Here is a 22,440-nt window from a genome sequence, read left to right as displayed (position 1 = left end):
TTTCCAGAATTCCAGATTCTACTCAAATTTGTTTTGAAGTAAATCCATGAATACAAGTATATGTCTAAATGATATTTTAGTATATTAAAATCAGTATTTTAATATATTTTTAGAAGATAGTACAAAGATATTTCATAGAATACTTTTTAAAATCTTAATTCACTCAAATGCAGCTAAGTATTTCTTTCTTTTGAAATGAAGTCTGGCTCTGTTGCCCAGGCTAGAGTGCAGTGGCACGATCTTAGCTCACTGAAACCTCTGGCTCCCAGGTTCAAGCAATTCTCCTGTCTCAGCCTCCTGAGTAGCTGGGATTACAGGTGTGCACCACAATGCTGGGATAATTTATGTACTTTTAGTAGAGACGGGGGTTCACCATGTTGGCCAGGCCGATCTTGAACTCCTGACCTGAGGTGATCTGCCTGCCTTGGCCTCCCAGTGCTGGGATTACAGGCGTGCACGACACCCAGCTTCTGCTGAGTATTTCATCTTTGGCTTTAGAGGCATATTTTTAAGCTAATTTGTGTGCCTCTTAATGATCAAATTCCTTTGATTCCACAGAGAGAAAAATCGAAGGACTTGAGAAAAGAGATCTAACTAAATTATTGTTCTTTTTTTAATGTTTCTAAACTTCAAGTGAAAAAGTCAAAATTCTACACTCAAACTACCAACTAAGCAAAAACTTCAGTAATTTTTTAAAATCAGTATATTTCAGTCTGATCTATTTCTCTGAATTTTATTTGCACTTATGAAGGAAATTTTATCAAAAAAAGATGTATTGGTTTTTCAAATAGATAAACGCTCTTAGGAAGAATGCTTTATAATAAAAGTGTTTAAAAAAGTTTCAATTTCATAGCAGTTTTTCATATAATTTATTTAAAATGATATGGCTTCAAACAATGAATTTATCAACTTGGAAGGAACAGATTTCAAAAAAGAAAACAGATTTCCTTAGAGTGGGTTAAGAAAGATTACTGGCAGAATAGGCTTTACCTGCGGAATAATGTTAAGTTTGCTACGAAGGTCATGAAGTCCAATAGTTGATATATCAATTCCATCAATAATAATTTTGCCTCCTGCTCTCTCCACAATTCTAAATAAGCAATTTGATAGTGTGGATTTGCCTGCTCCAGTCCTTCCCACAATTCCAATCTGTAATTAAATAATCATAGACTCTACTTTTTGTAAGGGAACAAGGCCTTTGTGCTGACAACAAATGCATTAAGTGTTAGGTCAATCGGGTCCAATTATGTCAACAAGATGAACCTTGATGGGCATGGAAGATGTCATGTGACATCTAAGGACCAGTGTTTATCCAAATACTCTTTACTCGCTCTAGAGGTTCTGACCAATCTGTGTTTTTCCTCTAGTTTTGAGTAATTTAGTTACCTCCTCACTAAAGATCCCCAGCAGACCCAGGAAAAACAGGTCATTCCTGAACCACCCTTGAACTGCCCATTAAAGGTTAGGGCAAAAGAAGCAATGAGAATGAGTGGTCTCATCGAGATTTTCAGAAAACAGACTTTTGCTACCTTCCCCTCACTGAAACAAACAAACAAGCAAAGAAACAAACAGGGTACTGCAATATTTCGCCAGATAGACTAGAAAATCCAAGGAATGCCCGTAAATTTCTCTGGTGTATCAAAACAACTCTGCATTAAAGCAACTCTATTATGTGTGGCCACAAATAGTGTTTAAGGATTTTGACTCCTGGCCAAAATAATCATCTTGTCATAAACATCCCAGTGATTAAACATGTTCCTGTGACCATGAGAACTAAAGAGCAATCTCTTCTGGTTGCTGATTTGTGTCTTGGTATTAATAGGAATGTTAGGCAGGTAGAATATTAAACTTTTTGTTTTTTGTTTTACTCTAATACAAAATCTTAAGTCTAACAAAATACATCAGAACAAACAGAAATCTGTTGAATTCATTGGGGTAGTCAAAATTTCAGAATGATTGTTTCTGTTCCAAAAATATTTCTGCCACAAAAATATTTTTGCTAATATGTCCGTTTGCTTTTTTAAAACATAAAGCCAATATTCTATGCTATCAATGGTTTTGTAAGTTGCTTGTGTTAACTGAAGTGCCTTTCAAGCATTTTCCCATCTCTTTAATGGTTTTGGAAAACATAATGTTTTTGACTATACAAATAATTGAACATAAGTATTTACTGTATTTGGGGTAATGATTTATTTATTGTTGCAATTCATTTTATAGAGGACGTAAAAACCAAGTACACCAAAATTGTGTTTCATAGTGGTATATGAGCAATTTAATAAAGAAATGTATTTTTTATAGAGGGAAATGTATTCAGTACACATCAACCACATGTCTATTATTTTTATGTAAAACTTTAACAAAAGACCACCTTACATTCAATGTCATATTATACTCAACAATGAACGCATTCAGATAAAAGGGAAACTAAAGCATATGAAATATATATGATACCTTCTCTTCCCCATGAGTCTGGAAAGTGATATCTTGTAATGCTAAACTAAGATCATCTCTGTATCGAGCCTGATAATTAATAAATTCCACTACACCTTTATTGGGCCATTGTAATGGAGGTCTTCTAGATGTTATCCAAGGTGCCTTAAAACAAAAACAAACAATAAGAAATACTTTAAACAACAATTATAATTAAAAAATCCCTCCCCCCAAAATAAATCTTATGCATGTAACAAAAGTGAATATAAATGATGAAAGACATTTGTAGGTATTATGATTTTCTGAAGGTAGTTTTGAATATTACCAACATGAAACTTATCTAATTATAAGAAAATATTAGAAACAAATATTTTGAGGTAACAGGACTTCTCATCCCCTATCAAGTTATTAAGAAAAATCTTCTAAAATCCCTATTAAGGGCCTGAAGATAACTTGAAATTTTAGTTGAGATAAGGACAGTTTGTCATTCATTCATTCCTTGAAGGCTTACTGTGTCAGTCACTATTTTAGTTGCTGGAGATTCAGAAGCGAGAAAAACGGATAAAAATTATTTATGGAGTATTCATACTAGTGGGGAGAGACAAAAAGAACCATACAATATATACAGCATATTGGATAATGATAAAGCTTTGTAAGACAAGAAACAACCAGGGTTGGGAGAAGAAAGTGGTGTCATTTAAAGCAGTGTAGTTAGGAAATACTTTGCTGACTGCGGTGAGAGAAAATGCTATGTGGATACCAATGGAAGAACACTCTAGTCAAAGGGTTTGGTAACTATTTGGAACTGATTACTAATAGTTACACTGCCCAAGACCTAAGACGGGGGCCTGTGTGGAATACTGGAGGAAGTACAAGGTAAAAGAACACACAAGACTGTGTGATGCCTGGGCAGTGAGGTAAACTGTTTCGTGGGAGACAGAGTGATGGCTAATGTCAAATGACAGGTCAGTTAAAGTGAGGACTGAGAAAGGACCAGTGTGATCTTCATGAGGGAAGGTTCCGTGGAGTAACGGGATCAAAAGCCTGTTTGGAGAGGGTTCAAAAATGAATCAGAGAAAATGAAATAGAAGAGCATGTACAGGTATCTTTGCAAAACAATTTTTCTGTAATGTAAAGCAGAAAAACAGCGTAGAGCGCTGAATAATTTTATTTGAACATGTTTCTCTCTCCCACATCAAGAGTTTTTATGGCAATATTTGTCACAACTTGCATCAAATTCCATAAAGGTTTTTGTTTGTTTAAATGTGTGTACACACTTCTTTTATCATCTTTTTCTAATGTGAAAGAAATATAATTATGAACAAAAATTTAGAAAATATAGAAAAATAATATTTTATACTATCCCTGAGATGACAGACTGAAAAAGCTGAATATCAGTAACTAAAGACTGTGAAGGTAGACTAATCTTTCATGAAATTTCTATGAGAAGGAAAAACAAAACCTGGGGAAAAATTTGGAGGAAAATTCAAAGTTCAGGTATGAGTTGGAGAATATAGAAAATATTTTAGCATAGTTACAGGCTGAGAGGAACAGCAAGGGAGTGGGAAGTAGAAGAGGTGGTTAATGGAGTAAGAGCCGAGAGAAGACAGGAAGAGATATTACCACAAATGCAATGGGAAATGGTAGATTTTTCTTTGGAGGAGGTACCTCTTCCTCAGATTCATGAGCAGAAGAGGGAGAGTTACAAGATAAAAAGGAAAGCTAGCTTCCTAGGCGGACTGAAGAACAGAAATTCAAGCCATCTTTGTCATCCACCATGTTAATTAATGGAATTTGGAAGCAGAAGTAACAGATGAGTAAAATATTTTAAAAACTTAAATATTTTACTTTGTCAATAGTCAAAATAACTCTTTGCCCTCCCAAATTACAGTTAATTAGAGGAAACAAAACAGACTAATTTATTCTCCTCTCCCTACTCTTTCACAGAGATATTAATGATGAGTAAATAAAATGGAAGGTATAAGCAATCAAATGTAATTAATTTAGAAATTGTGCAGAATCTAAATAATTATAAGTTGACTATATTATGACACTTTTCTTACTGTAAAGTCACCACAAAGTTATAATTGCCAGTTGTATATTTTACCCTATACATCAGTAGAGGACAAATCACTGTGCCTTTTAGAAACAGGATACCATATTGCATTTTTATAACTCACTGAAGTGGGAATATATCTTACAATTTAGGGAGTATCCCAATTTAATTAGAAGTATTTTTATTTCCATTTTAGTAATATATAAAATAATAGGCCACTTATAACAATTTTGGTTTTAATATCATTGAAACTCTGAATACTACATGAATTTAGAAATGTAGGTTTCCTTAAAATTTATTTTTTTAAATGGCAATTTATGGTACATTACAATGTCTTACTCTTGCATCCAACCCATTTATTGATTATTTAGGAGTGCTCACTGCTTGCCTCTTTTTTTTTCTCTCTCTCTTTTTTTTAATTAGACAGGATCTTGTGCTATCAGTCAGGCTAGAGTACAGTGGCTCCATGATAACTCACGGCAACTTTGAACTCCCAAGCAGAAGGGATTCTCCTGCCTCACCCTCCCAAGTAGCTTGAACTAAAGGCATAAGCCACAACACCCAGCTTACTTTTATTTTTTGGAAATACAGAATCTCACTATGTTGACCAGGCCAGTCGAACTCTTGATCTTAAGTAGTCCTCCCACCTCAGTCTCCCAAAGTACTGGGATTACAGGAGGAGTGCTTACCTCTTTATCCATATTTTCATATTCACAAACTCTTTCAAGAGAAACTGCATTGGTTTCAATTTCACTTGTTTTCTTTACCCAAAAATTCAGAGAATGAGTTATCTGGGGGGTACAGGAAAGAAAACAAGAGCATAATGCATGTTCTTTAGTTTTCTATGTAACACAAATAATTATTTTTTATAAAGTTTCACTTTTCATTTCTTGGATCTGCCAAGAACTTGTCACATACTATCTCAAATACTGTTATTTCTTTTATTTAGCAGCTCTAGAAATAAGCATATTTCTTCATATACATACTTGTGTTTCTTTAAGGATATTTAACTCATTAGCATTATAAATATTGAAATTATTTGTCAGAAGATAGAACATAATTCAGCATATATTCAAGAAGTGAATACTGGGTATAAGGAATGATGAATGCCAAGATTGACAGGATGTGCCTCAAAAAAAATGCATCCTAAATGAGAAAAAAATAATAATCTGCAAACTCTTTGGCATTCTTCACTACCTTCCACCAGAAGGAAGGTTCTCCTAACTTTGGAACTATTCCTGTTCCCGTTTAAGAAAACATAAAACCTATATTTTCTTCTTCTCACCCTATTCCCAAATGTAGGTTCTTCAAGGGTGTAACTTCCAATAGAATTCTAAAAGAAAAAAAAACTTGTACAATCCAGTTTTTTCTTGAGTTTGGTGCCAACTTATTTGATAGCCCACCTGACTTGAACTGATATGGAGCTCTTCAAAGCATTTACTTAATCCAGTTAAGGTGTATAGGCCACAGTTCACTGTAAAAACAGTGGTGTTTGATGATAGGCTTCTGAACCAGGCCCTGGATATGGCTGTGTACATATTTCCTTTCTAGAAGCCTAAATTCTGAATTCTGAAATGCAACTGGCTCAAGGTTTTTGGATATGAGACCAAGAATATATAACAAAATCACCTAGACTTACCTCCTACATAATGTGGAATTCTTAAGCAGTTTAGGGCATTTGCTATTTTACAAAGGGGGCATGCATCCTACCACTAGTGTATTGCAGTGTAATATCAAATAGGGTTTACTAGAGAAAAACGTACAAACCAGGGAGAGGCGGCACATATATTCTCCCTAGAGCTTGCGTTGTCTTCTTGGCTTAGGCTGAGCAAATTAGGTACACCAACTGTGTCGGAGAGAGGCGTTACCCTTGTAATACTCTATAAATCCATCAGGACAGGAAAATTCTGAGTAACTATGGAATAGCCGGAGTTTCCTGGTCCTTTAGCACTCAGCCTTGAGTAACAGCCTGTTCTTACTATAAGTTAACTTAGAATTGCTGAGCTAGCTTTCTGCTACTAACAAGATAGAGAAAGAAATAAGCCTCCAGGGCAATCCAGATTTGTCTCTCATTATTTAGTTCATATAATCTATAATTCAGACAAGCAAAGAAGAAAAGTGTTTAACTCACTGGATTATAAACATACCATATACCACAAAAATCATTATTACTTACATTTAGGGCATAGGAGATAGACAAACCAACTATTGCTGAATCTATAGAATTGCCAGCCAGCACAGCAAGCAGTGCAGCAAGAAGCACCAGTAAGTTGCCAAGAAATTCAAGTCTAACAGACAGCCACCTGTGATAAATGGAATATATTCCTGAGTAACTGAGATGAAAAAGTTTTGGTGCATTTGGTACTACCTCTCCTCTGGGAAATCAAGAAGTAAACAGCAATAGCTGCTTTCTTTTTTCTCCTCTGCTGACTTGGAAATCAATCAAACACAGGATCATCACATGATAACTGAAATAATCCATCTGCATGAAAATGCATTTTACTGTTGCAGAACTTTGCTTTAAGACTTCTCAGAATTTCAAAGCAAGAAAACACTAGCTAAAATGATGTATTGCATTTTTAAAATCCTATTGGAAAATCAATTCCCTTTCCAATTGTATACACTTTTTAATATAATAAAATTAGTCTCTAAAAATTGAAATGTGCTCAACTACTATTTAATATTTCATTTTTCTCCTTTATGTGAGATTATAACTTCAAATTCAAAAATTTTACAAAACAGTGTATACAAATAAAATATATTCTAAAAATATAAAACACAATGTAGAATTATGTCATCAGTAATTCTAATAGTATCCACATATCTTTCAACAACTTGGGACCCTTTTTTCTTATTAAATAGTATGCACCTTTCATGTGAATATAAATAGATGTAATTTAATTTAAACATACATTAAATACTAGAAAATATTTGTCTTATTAATACATACTTCTAAAAATTGGATGAAATGCCATTATAAAACACTCTGTTTAGAAGTCAGTGAGCAAGATATCTAAGAAGAAAGACTGATCCTAGACTAGATGGGACTTACCGGTTAGAAATTACATTATTGTAGAAACAGACCAAGTTTTCATTCACCACCTCTTTGTTTTGCTGGATAAACCTCTGTTCATGTCCAAATGCTCTGATAGTGGACACTCCTGATAAAGTCTCACTAAAGTGGGAAATGACAGGAGAACGGGACGCTCCTGTCAACCTCCGGATTTGCCGAGAGCTTGCCACATAGTATCTCTGATCAGAAGATAGAAAGAAGCAGTTAGAAAGATGCCACAGAAATTGCTTCAATAGTTTAAAAACTGTGAGACCCTTGTGTAGGGATTTATAGAGTGACCCCCAAAAGTTAGATACAAGTCCTGACCCCCAGTATCTGTGAATGTGACCTTACTTAGAAATTGCATCTTTGTATATGTAATTAAGGATCTCAAGATGACATCACCCTGAATGTGGGGTGGACCGTAAATCCAATCTTGAGTGTCCTTATCAGAGACAATAAAAAGAAGACATAGACATAAGAAAAACACCATGTCTGCCAGTGGCAAAGATTTAAGTGATGCATTTAGAAGCCAAGGAAAATACCAGGATTGTTGACAGCCAGCAGAAGCTAGGAGAGAAGCATGAAACAGATTTTCTCTCATAACCTCCAGAAGGAATCGACTCTGCCTATATATTGATTTTAGACTTCTGGCCTTCAGAACTGCAAGAGAGGCCAAGCGTGGTGCCCACGCCTATAAGGCCAACACTTTGGGAGGCCAAGACAGGAGAGTTGCTTGAGCTCAGGAGTTTGAGATCAGCCTGGGCAATGTCAGGAGACCTTGTCTTTACAAAAAGTAAAAAATAGAAAAATATTATCCAAATGTGGTAGTGCCTGTGGGCCTAGCTACTTGAGAGGCTGAGGCAGGAGGATAACTTGAGCCCAGGAGGTCAAGACTGCAGTGAGCAATGATCATGCCACTACACTACACCCTGGTGACAGAGCCAGGCCTTGTCTCAAAAATATAAAATAAAAAGAAACAAACAGATTTTCTAAAATGTGAGAGAATACATTTCTGTTATTTTAACCCACCCAGTTGACAGCACTTTGTCACAGAAGCCTTAGGAAACTCACGTGCTCTCATGATGATTATAAAGCCCAAATTCTGAGGCTGGGAGCGGTGGCTCAGGCCTGTAATCCCAGCACTTGGAGGCCAAGGTGGATGGATCACTTGAGCTCAGGGATTCAAGATCAGCCCGAGCAACATGGTGAATCCCCATCTCTACCAAAAATATAAAAACTAGCCAGGTGTGGTGGCGACTGCCATTGTCCCAACTACTCAGGAAGCTGAGACAGGAGAATCACTTGAACTTGGGAGGCGGAGATTGCAGTGAGCCAAGATCATATCATGCCACTGCACTCCAGCCTAGGTAATAGAATGAGACACTGTCTCCAAAAAAAAAAGCCCCAATTCTGGACAGGACAACTAGAATATAATTGGGCAAAATTTCACTTTGACAGTGCTCTCAAATGATCATTATTGAGTACCCACCATGCAAAAAGCTCTATGTTACATATTGAAAATGTGAACAAACAATTAACTCACTGAATCAGGGAAGCAGACCAAATACACAAACAATCATATTTTGTACTTAAATATAATTACAGCAAAAATAGTTTTTATTTTTTTTTCTTCAAAAATTTCCACTGCAGACACAATTAGAAGTTGTCTACTTCCCCTTGGCTTCAAGTTGAGGACAATTTGTATAGGTAGGGACTGTGGAGAGCTGGAGGGAGCATTGCCCTGAATTAACTGGACCATTAATCAGCCCCAGAAGATTGCTGCCAACTGGAAATGACAATCAAGAGTTAGGAGGTCTTGCAAAATTTTCAGGAAAACCTTAAATCTGGAATTTTATGTAAAATCTCTGATTTTAAAATGTCTACATTTGGTAAAACCACTGAGCAAACTAAACAAAAACATATCTCAGGTTACATACAGTCTGGTGGTTACAACTTATGAACTCTATGCTAAGTGCTCTGAAGAATACAAAAGACTATGGCATTCTGAGACCATAAGGGGATTTAAGAGATTGTCTAGATTAGGGACTATGTTATTGGGGTCACAGACCCTGTGAGTAGATAAATAAGGGTAAAATGCTTTCCCTAGACAAATGTAAATATGCATACACACTGGGAGCTTCTGATAAAGTTTCAGTGAATTGTAGAATCCATGGAGTTTTTTCATACAACTCTGGGGAATCTGATTTAAGAAACTTTTAACCAGATCATTGCTTCTCATACTTTAGTAAGAATCACCTGCCTGAAGCATTTGTTGAAAGGCAGGTTTCAGGGTCCCACCTTGAGAGAGTCTGATCCAGTAGGTCTGGGCTATGGCCCATGGACCCAGGAACCACACTTTACATAGCACACATCTAAATCAAACCTTTTATTTCACAGGGAAAAGACATGGAGCCTAGAAAAAGAAATGATGTGCCAGGCACACAAGTAAGGAAAATGACTAGAACTCCAAGTTGCTGAATCCAAATTCAGAATTCATCCTACACTCCCCCTAATGAGACATGGTTTCTAGACTCTTTTACTCCTGATCACTCTGTTGTAGTTTACCAGACAGGAGACCATCACATAAAATTTCATTTGACACATGAGTGCTTTTTTATAGATCTTTAATATATGTATAAGACAGTCTCTTCTTCCAGAGCACTTACATTTTCATATATTCTGGATTTGTTATAGTGTCAGTATATACCAGCAGTGTAATAAAACCGTAATAGTAGATATCGGAATAGTAGACAAGTAGTCAGTTTTCTTTGCACTATTTTGATAGAGAATGCTCCACAGAGTAAGTGAATATGACGTGGCCATCAATGTTAAGTAAGATGGGGACAGACAGAGAGAACAGGAGAAACATGTGAAGTAGGATAAATAATAGAGTATAGGTATAGAAATGAGAAAATTATTTGTAATCTGGCTTGAGCACACTACACTCTAACATGAATTTTAAAATTTGAGTTTTTGAAAAGCATTAAACTCTAAGAATCTTTTTGTGAAAAGAGCCTCAGATACTTATATATTTAAAATATATGCTTCAGCATTTATTTTACCTTATATGTTATTAGTTAAAACTATCAGGATATAGAAATCATGCTTTGGAATAAATATTATTTTAATATAGAAATGGCACTGGAAATTTAGAAATAATAAGTAATTTTCTCTATATTTTATACTTTATTTAAAATCTCCAAAAATGTAAGAATTACATTTTCATGGTAGATTGCATATTTGAGGATAATTAACTAAAATGCGGAGTGGAAAAATATTCATTCATTAATTTGGATTCAGTTTGAGCTCCATTTACACCTATAATCTACTTTTGTTTTTCAGTTCACTGAAACTAATTTCCTCTTTTATTGAAGTCTTTATTGCCAAGATAAATATATAAGTGGGAAATAGTTATTTCTGCAAATATCTTTAAATTTCACTCTTTTTTTGTGAATTAAGCCAGTAATTAAAAAAAAATTGCATGTACTTTGATAAAGGTAATGTAAAGAGATGTGTAAAATATTTTATAATAATCTCTTACATTATAATACATCATAATATCTTACGGATATCACACATCTGAAAAATTCATCTATTTATCATTCTTGCATGTTTGACTAGTACCTTGGGACAAGTGTCAAAAAAAGTTATGAGAACAGAAATAAGGTGTATAAATCTGTGAATATGAAAAGAACTTTTATATCACAGTGTAGGAGCAAGCTGGAGAAATTTCTTTTATGTGAGTCATTTCTGTAGGAAGCTATAAACTGTTTTTAAACCAAAGGCTGTTATGGTTTCTTATAAAATAATAAAGATAATAAAGATGTTCATTTTAATTTATTCTTTTCATTGTTTAATAAAATTGCTTTGTTTGACTGCTGAAGAAAAAAAATATATGCTAAAAAATTTGGTTTCCACTGCAGCCTCACAGTGACATAATTTTGTAGTTTAAACTGGATGATCACATTTTTATATGAAGATATCATGTATCATGAGAGACATATTCAGCTCTTCCAGCAGTTGTTTTTCTGGAAGAAACAGGTGATCTCTGGAAAACCAGAACAAAAAGGCACTATCTGTTTCCCTCTTGGATATGCAGGGATTTTTAAGTTTCTGCTAAAATGTGAACAGCATACAGGTTTTGTGGCGGGCATAAAAATGCAGGCCCCACCTCTCCTGCTGTAGGGAGCATGGCTGACTGACAGCTCCAGTGACTGCACTGATGGATCCACTCCTGTATTCGCGTAGAGGCCAGCCAATGACTGAGTACTGGCGGGAAGTGCACATGGGACCCTCCAACGGGCAACTGAGATTGAGAGCTTCCTGTTGAACCTGTTATGGAACTGTCCTGTAGTCCAAGACTCTTGTTACCCAATGCTAATCCTTCTTCTTTCTTTTTCTCCCTCACAGGGATTCAGCCTGAGTGGCTGTCCGAGGGCTTGCTCAGCCCAGCCTTCTTTTGCTCCCTTTCCTTTATCTTTTACAAGCATTTCCCCCAGTATATCTCCCGTACATCTATTCCTTTCTTGAACTCTGCTTCTTACAGAACTTGGATGAAGAGGGGGCTTAAGTGGGTCTGAAACTGTATTTGACTGTGAACTTACAAGTTATTAATACAAATAGAAATGTATGCACTTACTTGTATAGAGAAATAGAAGAACACTACGGGAATAATCCCCAGAATGAAGAGGGGCAAAGCTCCCACAATGACCAAAATTGTTCCAATAACCTCCAATGTATAATTCAACCACAGCCGTAAATAGTAATGCAAATGCATATCAAGTATAAATATGTCCTGAAAAATTTGATATTAGATCATTTTATTTTTAACTTTTTACAGTTTAGAATGAGAGAAAGAAGAAATATATTATTCAATGGCAAAATTAAAAATGTTTACCCAGGTATGACAATATAATGATTACATAAATAAATCTAACTACATGATCTTTGCTCATCCCCATATATTTTTCCACTGTAGTCAACTATAACAATTAAAAAATTGTTCTAATTTCAAGACACCTATGATCAAGCAATTTATATTTCCCAATGACAACTACATGGCAATTAATTATACAACTAAAGCCAGACTTTGATCAAAAAAGAAAAAACAAACAAACATACCCCCAAAACCCATAATTGAATAGCTAGTTTTCTTAATTGCAGTATTTGGGGCATTGGGCTACCACTATTTGTGACTCAAAATTTGTAAGTCACTGCTGGGGCATTGTTATCAGCTAAGAATGTGTCCAGTAGCCTTCCTGAGTAACTGAATCCTACTCTTGTCAAGAGAGATGGGAAAACAAAATAATCTTCATTTACAAAATTATGAACTGAAAGATGGAGTGGCCAATAGGAATGAGAGAAGGACAATGGGAAGGTCATGCATTGATTTACACATTTTAAAAATTATTTATTTATTTTTTTTGAGAAGGTGTTTTGCTGTGTCACCCAGGCTGGAGTGCAATGGTGAGATCTCGGCTCACTGCAAACCTCTGCCTCCCAGGTCCAAGCAATTCTCGTGCCTCAGCCTCCCAAGTACTTAGGATTACAGACATTAGCCACCATGCCCAACTAGTTTTTGTATTTTTAGTAGAGACAGGGTTTCGTTATATTGGTCAGGTTGTCTCAAACTCCTGTCTCTGTCTCCCAAAGTTTGGGATTAGAGGCATGAGCCACCATGCCCGGCCTGTTTCACACTTTGTTGCATATAACTTAACCTGTTTGTGGCACAAGGTATGACCTGAGAGATGCCAGGGAATACTGAGACACTGAACCTTGAATGGGTGAACTACTCAGTTCAGGACAAAATTGATATAAAAGGAGAGATGAAATTTTGTTAATTCTACTTTCATCTGGGAGTTCCCTGGTTATCTCATATACCAAATAGTGTAACAGCATCATATTCACATGCAATTTCCTATTTAGAATTTAACTGCCCATACTCCCATCTGCTTAAGACTCAATCATTTCAAATTTTGCTATATAAAAATCAGAATTAATCAGCAGGGTTGTAGTCAGAAATGTCCTCTGGGAGAGAAAGAATGCTAGTGATCAAACTCTTCTGTAAGTTTTCATAAAACCGTATGTACCTTGGTACGATAAAGCAAGATTTAATATTCCATTAGTAATTTATTATGTTAGGTACTTTTATTTATGTTTTTGTATTTTATCTTCACTTCTCTTTATACACCTGCCATGTTTTTACATATACATAGAAATGTGTTAACACACTTTGAGGTTATGAACCTGCACACTTTAAGATAAGGACCATTAGTAATATGTGACTATTGAACACTTGGAGTGTAGCTATTGCAAGTTGAGATATGCTACAAGCATATAATAAAAACCAGCTTTAAAAGACTTTGTACAAAAAAGTATAAAGATTAATTAATAATTTTATATTAATTACAGTTTGGAATAATTTTTTGGATATACTTTGTTAAATAAAATGTATTATAATTAATTCTTTCAACAGTATTTTATTTTACTTCTTTATTATGGTTACCAGGAAATTTAAAATCACATTCATGGCTTGCATTTTATCTTTATAGGACAGTTATATTAGAAACACTTTATAGCAGTTCTACAAAACATAATGAGAAAACTCCTACAGGTAGGCAGAGACACTCTGAAAATCTTCACTCATTCCCCGTTCACCATAAGTGATGTTGTGTTTTCTTAAAGGCAGAATGTTTTCAAAGTCTAGATATCTGCATATTGACTTATATTTTCTTTCCCTTCTTAGCCTAAGGCAGTGATTTTCAAACAACTCAATGTATGTAAGAATTAGAGTTGCAGATATCAAAGCACATGTGTTTCTTAGATTCTTTTAAGTAATTTTTCAAGTGTTATTTTAATTATATGTATAAAATGTGACTGTTGTACATGAGTTATATGCGTCCTAAGGCTTAGAAATATATTTAACAGTGACATCTGTATAAAACATGATATTTTTGTACAAGTGAGGCTATAAGATACTAAATATGGGTCACTTTTATGTATGCTATTTAATAAGGTGTGTCTTTCCTTACCTTGGTGAAACGACTGATGATCTGGCCTGTGGAATTTGTTTCAAAAAACTGGATGGGGAGGTGCAGCACATTATTCAACAGTTGAACATACAAGGTTCGAGAGGCACTCAGGGAACCTCTAGTGATTACGTATGCTCCAGAGCAGACAAAGAGACCTAAACACACATTGTTATTACAGTTATATTAACAATATAAAGAAATTTGTGTTTTAACTTTTAAAAGATTGCTGTAAAAAGATTAATTATAAAATATTTATATTTATTTTAACTGAAAATCCAAATATTATACCTAAAATGTGTAATTGTGGACTAAAATAAATACAAATATAATATATGATGTATCTGAAATAAATACACAATTCCGATGGTTTGCTATGCTGCTACAGCAGAACGCTCTCCATTTGTGGTCATAGGTTCCACACAGAAGATAAAAGGTCTATCTGATTCATGGAATTTTAGCAACCTATTACTTTTATGATGTTCCATGGGACAATATGTTAGTTACTAGTGCTTTTAGCCAAATATTTCTGTTCTCTCAGGTTCTTGGTACATAGTAGAGTTGAACTTTCTGGCCCCCTTTTGGTTGATAGACCCAAATAAACAGTTTTGAATCATGAGTTATGAGAGAAACGATATATGACACTTCTGAGTTAGAACATGTAATTGCTGGTGTCAGTCCTATTCCTTTTGCACAGTGCCTGCCAACATTTAAAACGGTGCTTGGCTCCTTCCTTCAGCTAGAGTCCCTAGGATAAGCAGAGTCCCTTTCCTGACCCACAGTGAACACATAAAATGGGTGAGGGATACAATTCTTTTGGTGTGTTAAGCTACTGAGATGTGGTTGGTGGGAGAATTGTTCTTGTATTAACTACTTATCAGATACACTTATAGCTTTAGTGGGAGAAGTTGAAAAACAGTTATTAGCACAAATAGAAACATAAGGAAGTTCTGTGAAAGATACATTTCCATCATTATGTGAAGCCTGGGAACAAAACTTACCAGCAACAAATAAGTAGATCTGCAAAATGAAGAGAGCTGTGAACACTTCACGTGAGCCTTTGGATCAAGTGTGGTTGAAGATCTATGCCTGGGCACTTTACCTTTGCGTGTCAATACACTTCCATGTTACTTAAGCCAGTTTGCTCTTGAGTCTTAACAGATACATAACTGCTCCATTGCACTCTAACATAAAAAACTGCTAATAAAAGTATGTTGCCAATATGATCCTTGTTCCTTTGCAGGTATCATGTTTAAAACAAAACAACACAAAACTAGTTGCTCCTCACCACCTTACATTCTATTAGTTAATTTCTTTATATTTTTAAATAATGTCTCATATGGCTACTAGCTTTCTCAGTCTTAAGTGTTTTCTATTATTTTCCTCCATTTCTCCCATACTTCCCTATTCCCCTTCCAATAGATTACCTATTTTCTTCTCAAATATTCAATAAACATATATTGCTTGTGAAGGTCACCAAATTTGTAGCTTGTGTCATTGTTTTTTTATATGCTTAGTTTTCTGTGTAACTAGGGCTAATTTATTCCCAAACACTTGAATAACCAAAAGTCTCTTCTGAATATACTTAAACTCATCGAATATCCTACTGTTTCTTTAATCTCATTTAGCCCCTGTCCTCTGCAACACAAACTGCCCCCTCGGGACTCTCCACCTTTCTGCTCTAGACTAGAATGGTTGCTGGAATAGGATTTCTATTCTTTAGTGTGGGAAGTATTTTTTCTTTAAATATTATATACTTAGTACTTTTCCCCATTTACTGAAGCACTTTTTATAAACGTTAAACTTCTTGAACTGTTCCTCTAATTTTTTCTTATCTATCATTTTCCATCTCTGTTTATGATGTTGTACATTTGGGATAATTCTAATTTATCTTACATTTATACAACCTTCTAAAATTATTTAAATGTTTTCAAGAACGTTCTTGTTCTCAGACTGAACTTATTTTAGCATATTCTATACTAACTTTATGTATGCAGTATTTTGAATCTCTGAAAACACTAATTAGACCTTTTGAAGGTCTAATTGTATCCAGATATTATGGTTTTAGTTCTGGACCTGACTGCTGCATTTGTTGACTTTTATTTATGCTGTTGGTTTGAGTGAAATGTATGCCCTGGATGGGCATTATCAGTTTAAAAATATGAGACGATGAAATGGTTCATTAATATAGGTACCTGATGTGGCTTTCTTCTGCCATTGCATATGTTAATTTTCCCCAACACTTCTCTCCCCTGAATAGAAGAGTTTGCTTCAAGTTCTGTTTAAGTGGGAAGGTATGACTCCGAAAGCCACAATAAGGAAGTTTTCTTCTATGTATATCACACATGTTAGAAAGCCTAATTTCCTCTTTAAACAGCAGCTTTCTACTTTCCATTGTACTATTACTATCACAGTGGCTGTATACACTTGGGCTGGTGGCAGTGTTGCTCTAAAAGAGGCTGATGGGCCATCAGAGCAATGTTCTGACGAACTACTTTGATTACTTCCATGAAACTCAGTTCTTCTCTCTGTACCTGTGAACATAAGTTTAGTGTTTTTCCATGGCTCAACTGAACATCTCCCTCTTCTATTCCAGCTTCTCCAGTATCTGTTCCTGGCTACAAGTTTTCTTCTACCCTTCATTTTCTATCAGTACAATCCTGTACGTGGAAATATATTACTCTGAAGTCTCGAGACACCTTTCCTCTTATATTTATTCACTGTCGTTTCAGTGGAATTTAGTGAGGTAAGTAAAGTAAATGAATCACTTAGCCCTCTTAAACTGGAAGCAGCAGTGTGCTCCTTAATCACTACACTTCGAAAATAAAATGCCTATATTTTGCACATTGGATTAGAGAAAGGAAGTTCCCAATAGTGACACATAAAACACAATACATTAGCGATGTGCCAAGTATCCTAGAAATTCGAAAGCAAATAGCTGAGACTGAGGGGAAAAAAAATGTTCAGGGCAATTTCTTTCTTTAAAAAATGAGGCAAGATCTTTATTATTGTCGTAAAATATGGATGTAGCATTTTCAGCTTCAGTACTCCAGTTTTGTTTAAATGCCAGCCTTATATATTATTCATAGTGGTCCTCTGGTATTAACATGTGAAAGTGCTGTTTATGCTTTAAAGTTCCAAATAAATAAATAAATAAATGGAAAGGGGAAAAAAAGTGAGCTATGAATACAGACTGCTCTCGATTAAAGCAGGTTCCATAAGATATAGCTAAGGTCTGCTGAAAAAAATTAGAAATTATTGATTTTTATTTTTCAGGCTCACCTTACTTATGGAAATGTATTTTGCAATTGCACTTAATAAGCCTTAAAAATTAAAAATTGTTTAAATATAAAAAAATGAAGAAGCAATAAATCAGAGAAGATTTATATTCTAACAACTGCAGACCACTCTAAACAAAAGCCAATCAGGAAAAAAAATCATTATGATAAAATTGTTCATAACATATTGCTTAAGTTATAAAATCCTTCCTATATTTACTGAAATGTAATGCTGTAAGTTAATTAAAATTAAGATTTTACATAAGTAATATTATGGACACTAAAATTGCATACTTTATATATTATAGAAATGATACTCACTTAAAATGTTCTTCTAAGGTTATTAAATCTACTCTAAATTTGTAACATAAATTCACTGAATTGGTTTGAATTTAGCCTTCACATGTATGTGTGACATACAGAGATAAAGAGATTCACGTATATATGGATGTTTCTCTTGGTGTAATCCGAAACGTCTACATCTCTATCATCCTCACTGAGCTGCAAACTGCAAGTCAATAAATCTGACTCTCACTGATTCAAAAGCAAAGAAATTGTAAGTTCCTGTTCTTTCATACTATAGGTAATTCTCATAACTCATTTTCATTAACATCTCTTTTCCCAGGGAATGTTGTTAACAAAATGACAGAACAAACATAAATCTGTCTCACAAGATCTGCTTATTTTTGAATGGAGACAGTTACAAGCAGTACTATGGCCAGACAGTAAAAATAAAATAAGAGAGGAAAAAAGAGAAGCAAGGCTCTAAATTTCATAGTTTTTGTTTTATCTTACTTTTCCATTACCAAAAGCATGCACCTCTCTGTTTGCCCATCTGGATATGGACATGAAGATGTAACAACTTCCACCTAGATGTCTCTGTTATTTTCTTATGTGAATTCCCACCAGTCTCTCTCTAGTTGCCTGTTTCTCTTGATACAAACACAAAAATCATCTCTAAAAAAAAATTTGTTTTAGTTAAAAGACTATTCAATACTTTTGAATATTCCAAACAATTATTTAATTACCTACAATCTATATTCTTTTTCCATTTATCTCTTGATTATGTTTCCTTGACTATAACCAGGAATCATTTCTTAATTTTGTTTGTTTTTAATAGATATGTAACATTTCAGAACCATTGAGAATTTACTTAAAACACTTTTTTTCATTTGCTTTTGTTTCATCATACTTTTCTGGTTCTTGGAAGACAATGATCATACTTTGGAATTTCTCAAAGTATATTCTGTGGAACACAAGTTGCTCCAAGATATTAATGAGTAACACAAGGAAAAAAAATCATGGTCAAATAAATTTGAGGAATATTGTGTTAAACATAATTAAACAGGTCATTTTATTGTAGAATATCTCAAAACCTTTACTGAAGGAAAGAAAAAAAAATTCAGATTCATGGAAGAACAGAGTTCTCAATTTCCCAAACCTATTGAAACAGAACCTGATGTTTGTAGAGTATCTCACTACTGTCTATGTAATACCCTTTTAAAAATGCTAATTTAGATTTTAAGAACATTGGCTTGGGAGTAAGCTGGACATGGATTCAAATCTGGCTCCAAAACTTACCAGTCATAGGGCTTTGTCATAATTACTTATATTTTCTATTGTTAAATAATAGCTAACATTTATTACACTCTTGCCTATGTACTACACACATCTGATGTAACCAATGAAACAATATCTATATTTTACAAGTGATAAAACTGAAACTTTAAGTAACAAAGTTTAAGTAAAGAGTGTAAGGGCTCCCTTCTTAGGATACATGCTAAATAAACTACTGTGTTAGCTTAGGCCATATGAAATTGCCATTTTTGTGGTTCAGAAAAAGTCCAATACAGGCATTTTCATTTGTTTCAACTTCAACAACAAAAACATGCCTTGATTTCCAGACATGGGGCAAGTATTCACATCATTGTGGCTGTTGTTCTATCTCCTTCTCTCCCTCTCATCTAATCAGGAACTTATCTCTGTTCAACTTCTGTGAAGTTAGTCCACTAAGCAGCTCTGTACGGACATTCCTTAAGAATCTGTCATTCACCTTCATGGCCCTTATTCTTCATTCATGGTGATCCTATCTACTCCTATGGGTTCATTTATTATCTCTATAGAATAATTCCAAGCTTAAGTAGAACTAACAGCTTTAGAATGTTAGAATTTGGCAGAAATGTACAAATTATCTAGTTTAAGTTTCCCATTTTACAGATAAACCTACTTTCCAAACTTACAGATATGCATTTTTAGTTTGCTTACTGGAGAAAAATTCATCAACACTTCCCATTAAATGTGTCCAACAATGAACTCACCATTTCTCTCCTCCACTAATTAAGGTTCTGCCTGGTTTCCCTATTTTTGTCATCATTGCTCTCCCAGTTACCTAATCTAAACCTCGAAAGCATGATTGACTAATGAATACCCTCTTTATTCAGCCTCAAACTGACAATTCTTAAGTTTTTCCTTGTAATGTCTATCTTATTAATCCCTTTTATCCAACCCCGCTGTCGCCGTCTGACCATTCATTCATTCATTGGTTCATCAGGTATTTATTCAGTTCTCTTCTGCTTCTTACCTATTGGTTATTTTAGGTGACAGAGTCATGGATCAGATAAGAGATCTTGCTATACTAGACTACCTTTCATCTGGACTCCCAAATACACTTGATTATTCTTTTCCTACCAAACCCTGCTTCCTCTTAGTCTCTCTGACTTTTGTCCCTCCAATAAAAACCCATCTTTTTATTATCACTGCTAATTTATTCTTTGAAATACAAATTCAACTATGTCACTTCCTTCATCAATTTTCCAAAATTCTCCACCTGCCTTACAGGGATTATCTCTGACATATCTCCAATCTTCCTTCTCACCTTTAGCTCCCCTACTTTTCCCTACCAATAACCTGAAGACCACTCAGACTGGCACCCTCACTCTTGCCAAAAGCCCTCCTTACCTCCCCATCCCTGTCTTTACTCACACCTTTCTATCTGCCTCTATGACTTTCTCTCCTTCTCTGTGATCTCAAGCTGATAAACTTCTATTCATTCTTTAAGTGTCCCCTCAATTGCCAATTACTCCTTGGAAATCACATAAATATGTCAACCCAATATGGTCTCCCATTGCTCTGAATTCTCACAGTGTTTTCTTTCACTACCTGTATAGTGCTTAATGCTGACAATTTGGTTTGGTTGCAAACCTGACCTAGGCTTACTAAGCTGTACACCCCTTAACAGACTCAGCTCTCTATCCTTACATCACTAACAACCTTCACATATACGGAGAGTGGCCATTTTTGAATCTTTCATGACTTTACATAAAAGCCTCAGTTTCCTCAGCTGTAAAATGAGGACAATAGCACATTCTAAATAATTACTTTCAAGATTAAATACCTATGTCTAATATTTAATGTTAGCCATGTAGATGACACCTATAAGTTTTGGTTTATTCTCTCAAACATGGTAAATTGAAAACATATGCATTTGAGTTATCCCCAAATATTCAATAATTATGGCCCAGATTTTATTTGAGATAAAATCAAATTTGATTTTGTTGTGTTTGAATCAATTAGGTCAGAAAAAAGAAAAGAAAAGCAGCTATACATTTTCTTTTACCTTTTATTAATCCCAATAATCCATAAACATTAAGTTTATTGCTTCTTATTTGCTTCCATTCTGTGGACTCATTCATAGTCATGTATTTTGCTTCTTTTGTCCAGGCACTAAGCCATAGATTCTGTCCGACGCTCAACAAATTCTGCCCTAAGTAAGTGAACATAGTCAGCCACACCCAGAACCAGCCAAAGGCTTGGAGGTATTGCAGGATGATTGAGAACTTCACCTAAAGGCAAAATTGATATAAAATTAGATTACCAAGAGATACCAGAACATGACATGCCATTTCTGAATAAGTTTCGTAACTGACAATTTCTGATTAGCATCAATTAAGTACATAGTATTACATAGGATTTCAAAGATGTGCTTTAAAGTCACACCTCGATTTAAACCCCATTCTGATATTTCCTAAGCTTTGTGATCTTGGTCAAGTTACTAACACCTGTAATCTTCAGATGAGTCATCTGTAAATTAGCATAACATAGAGAGGCACTGTCTCTACAAAATAAAAGAAAAAAATTAGCGAGGCTTGGTAGCATGTGCTGTGCCTGTAGTCGCAACTACTCAAGAGACTGAAGTGGGAGGATAGCTTGGGCCTGGAAGTTTCAGGCTGCAGTGAGCTCTGGTCACACCACTGCACTCCAGCCTAGGTAACAGAGTGAGACCCTGACTCCAAAAAAAAGAATGTCAATTAGAAAAATAAAAACAAATAAAGATGTGAAAAAATTAAAAACCAAGCAAACAGTCACCTTATAAGTATACGTAGAGTGTCAAGTACAGTACTGATCACTTAAAAGCTCAATTAATGTTGGTTTCTATCAGTAGTGAAAAAGAATATACATAACTAAATAACACGTAATCATAACTAAACACCAACAATTCCATTTCATTAATTTCCTCAAACTATTATATGCCAATTCTCCTCAAATTAAATGATAAATATATAGTATTTATCAATAATGCAAGGTAAACTTTTA

General features: G+C 34.8%; 1 protein-coding gene across 3 annotated transcripts in view; it reads right to left on the bottom strand.

Annotated features, from left to right (window-relative positions):
• Positions 1–22,440, bottom strand: part of LOC105711824 (multidrug resistance-associated protein 1-like) — an 85,424-nt gene that overhangs the window by 4,970 nt on the left and 58,014 nt on the right. For all 3 annotated transcript variants that reach the window (XM_021671954.2, XM_064380042.1, XM_064380043.1), the window contains exons 18-25: positions 21,464–21,689; positions 14,573–14,727; positions 12,181–12,336; positions 7,539–7,738; positions 6,663–6,789; positions 5,176–5,277; positions 2,452–2,595; positions 991–1,149 (exon numbers count right to left, since the gene is read on the bottom strand). In XM_021671954.2, the coding sequence (XP_021527629.2) occupies positions 991–1,149; positions 2,452–2,595; positions 5,176–5,277; positions 6,663–6,789; positions 7,539–7,738; positions 12,181–12,336; positions 14,573–14,727; positions 21,464–21,689 (1,269 nt within the window). The remainder of the gene's footprint in view (positions 1–990; positions 1,150–2,451; positions 2,596–5,175; positions 5,278–6,662; positions 6,790–7,538; positions 7,739–12,180; positions 12,337–14,572; positions 14,728–21,463; positions 21,690–22,440) is intronic.

The sequence above is a fragment of the Aotus nancymaae genome, unplaced genomic scaffold (assembly GCF_030222135.1).
Source record: "Aotus nancymaae isolate 86718 unplaced genomic scaffold, 86718_ANA_hifiasm-v0.15.2.pri h1tg000022l_1, whole genome shotgun sequence".
Lineage (NCBI taxonomy): Eukaryota > Metazoa > Chordata > Mammalia > Primates > Aotidae > Aotus > Aotus nancymaae.
Note: the sequence above shows the minus strand (reverse complement) of the source record. Positions and strands in the feature narration are given on the sequence as shown.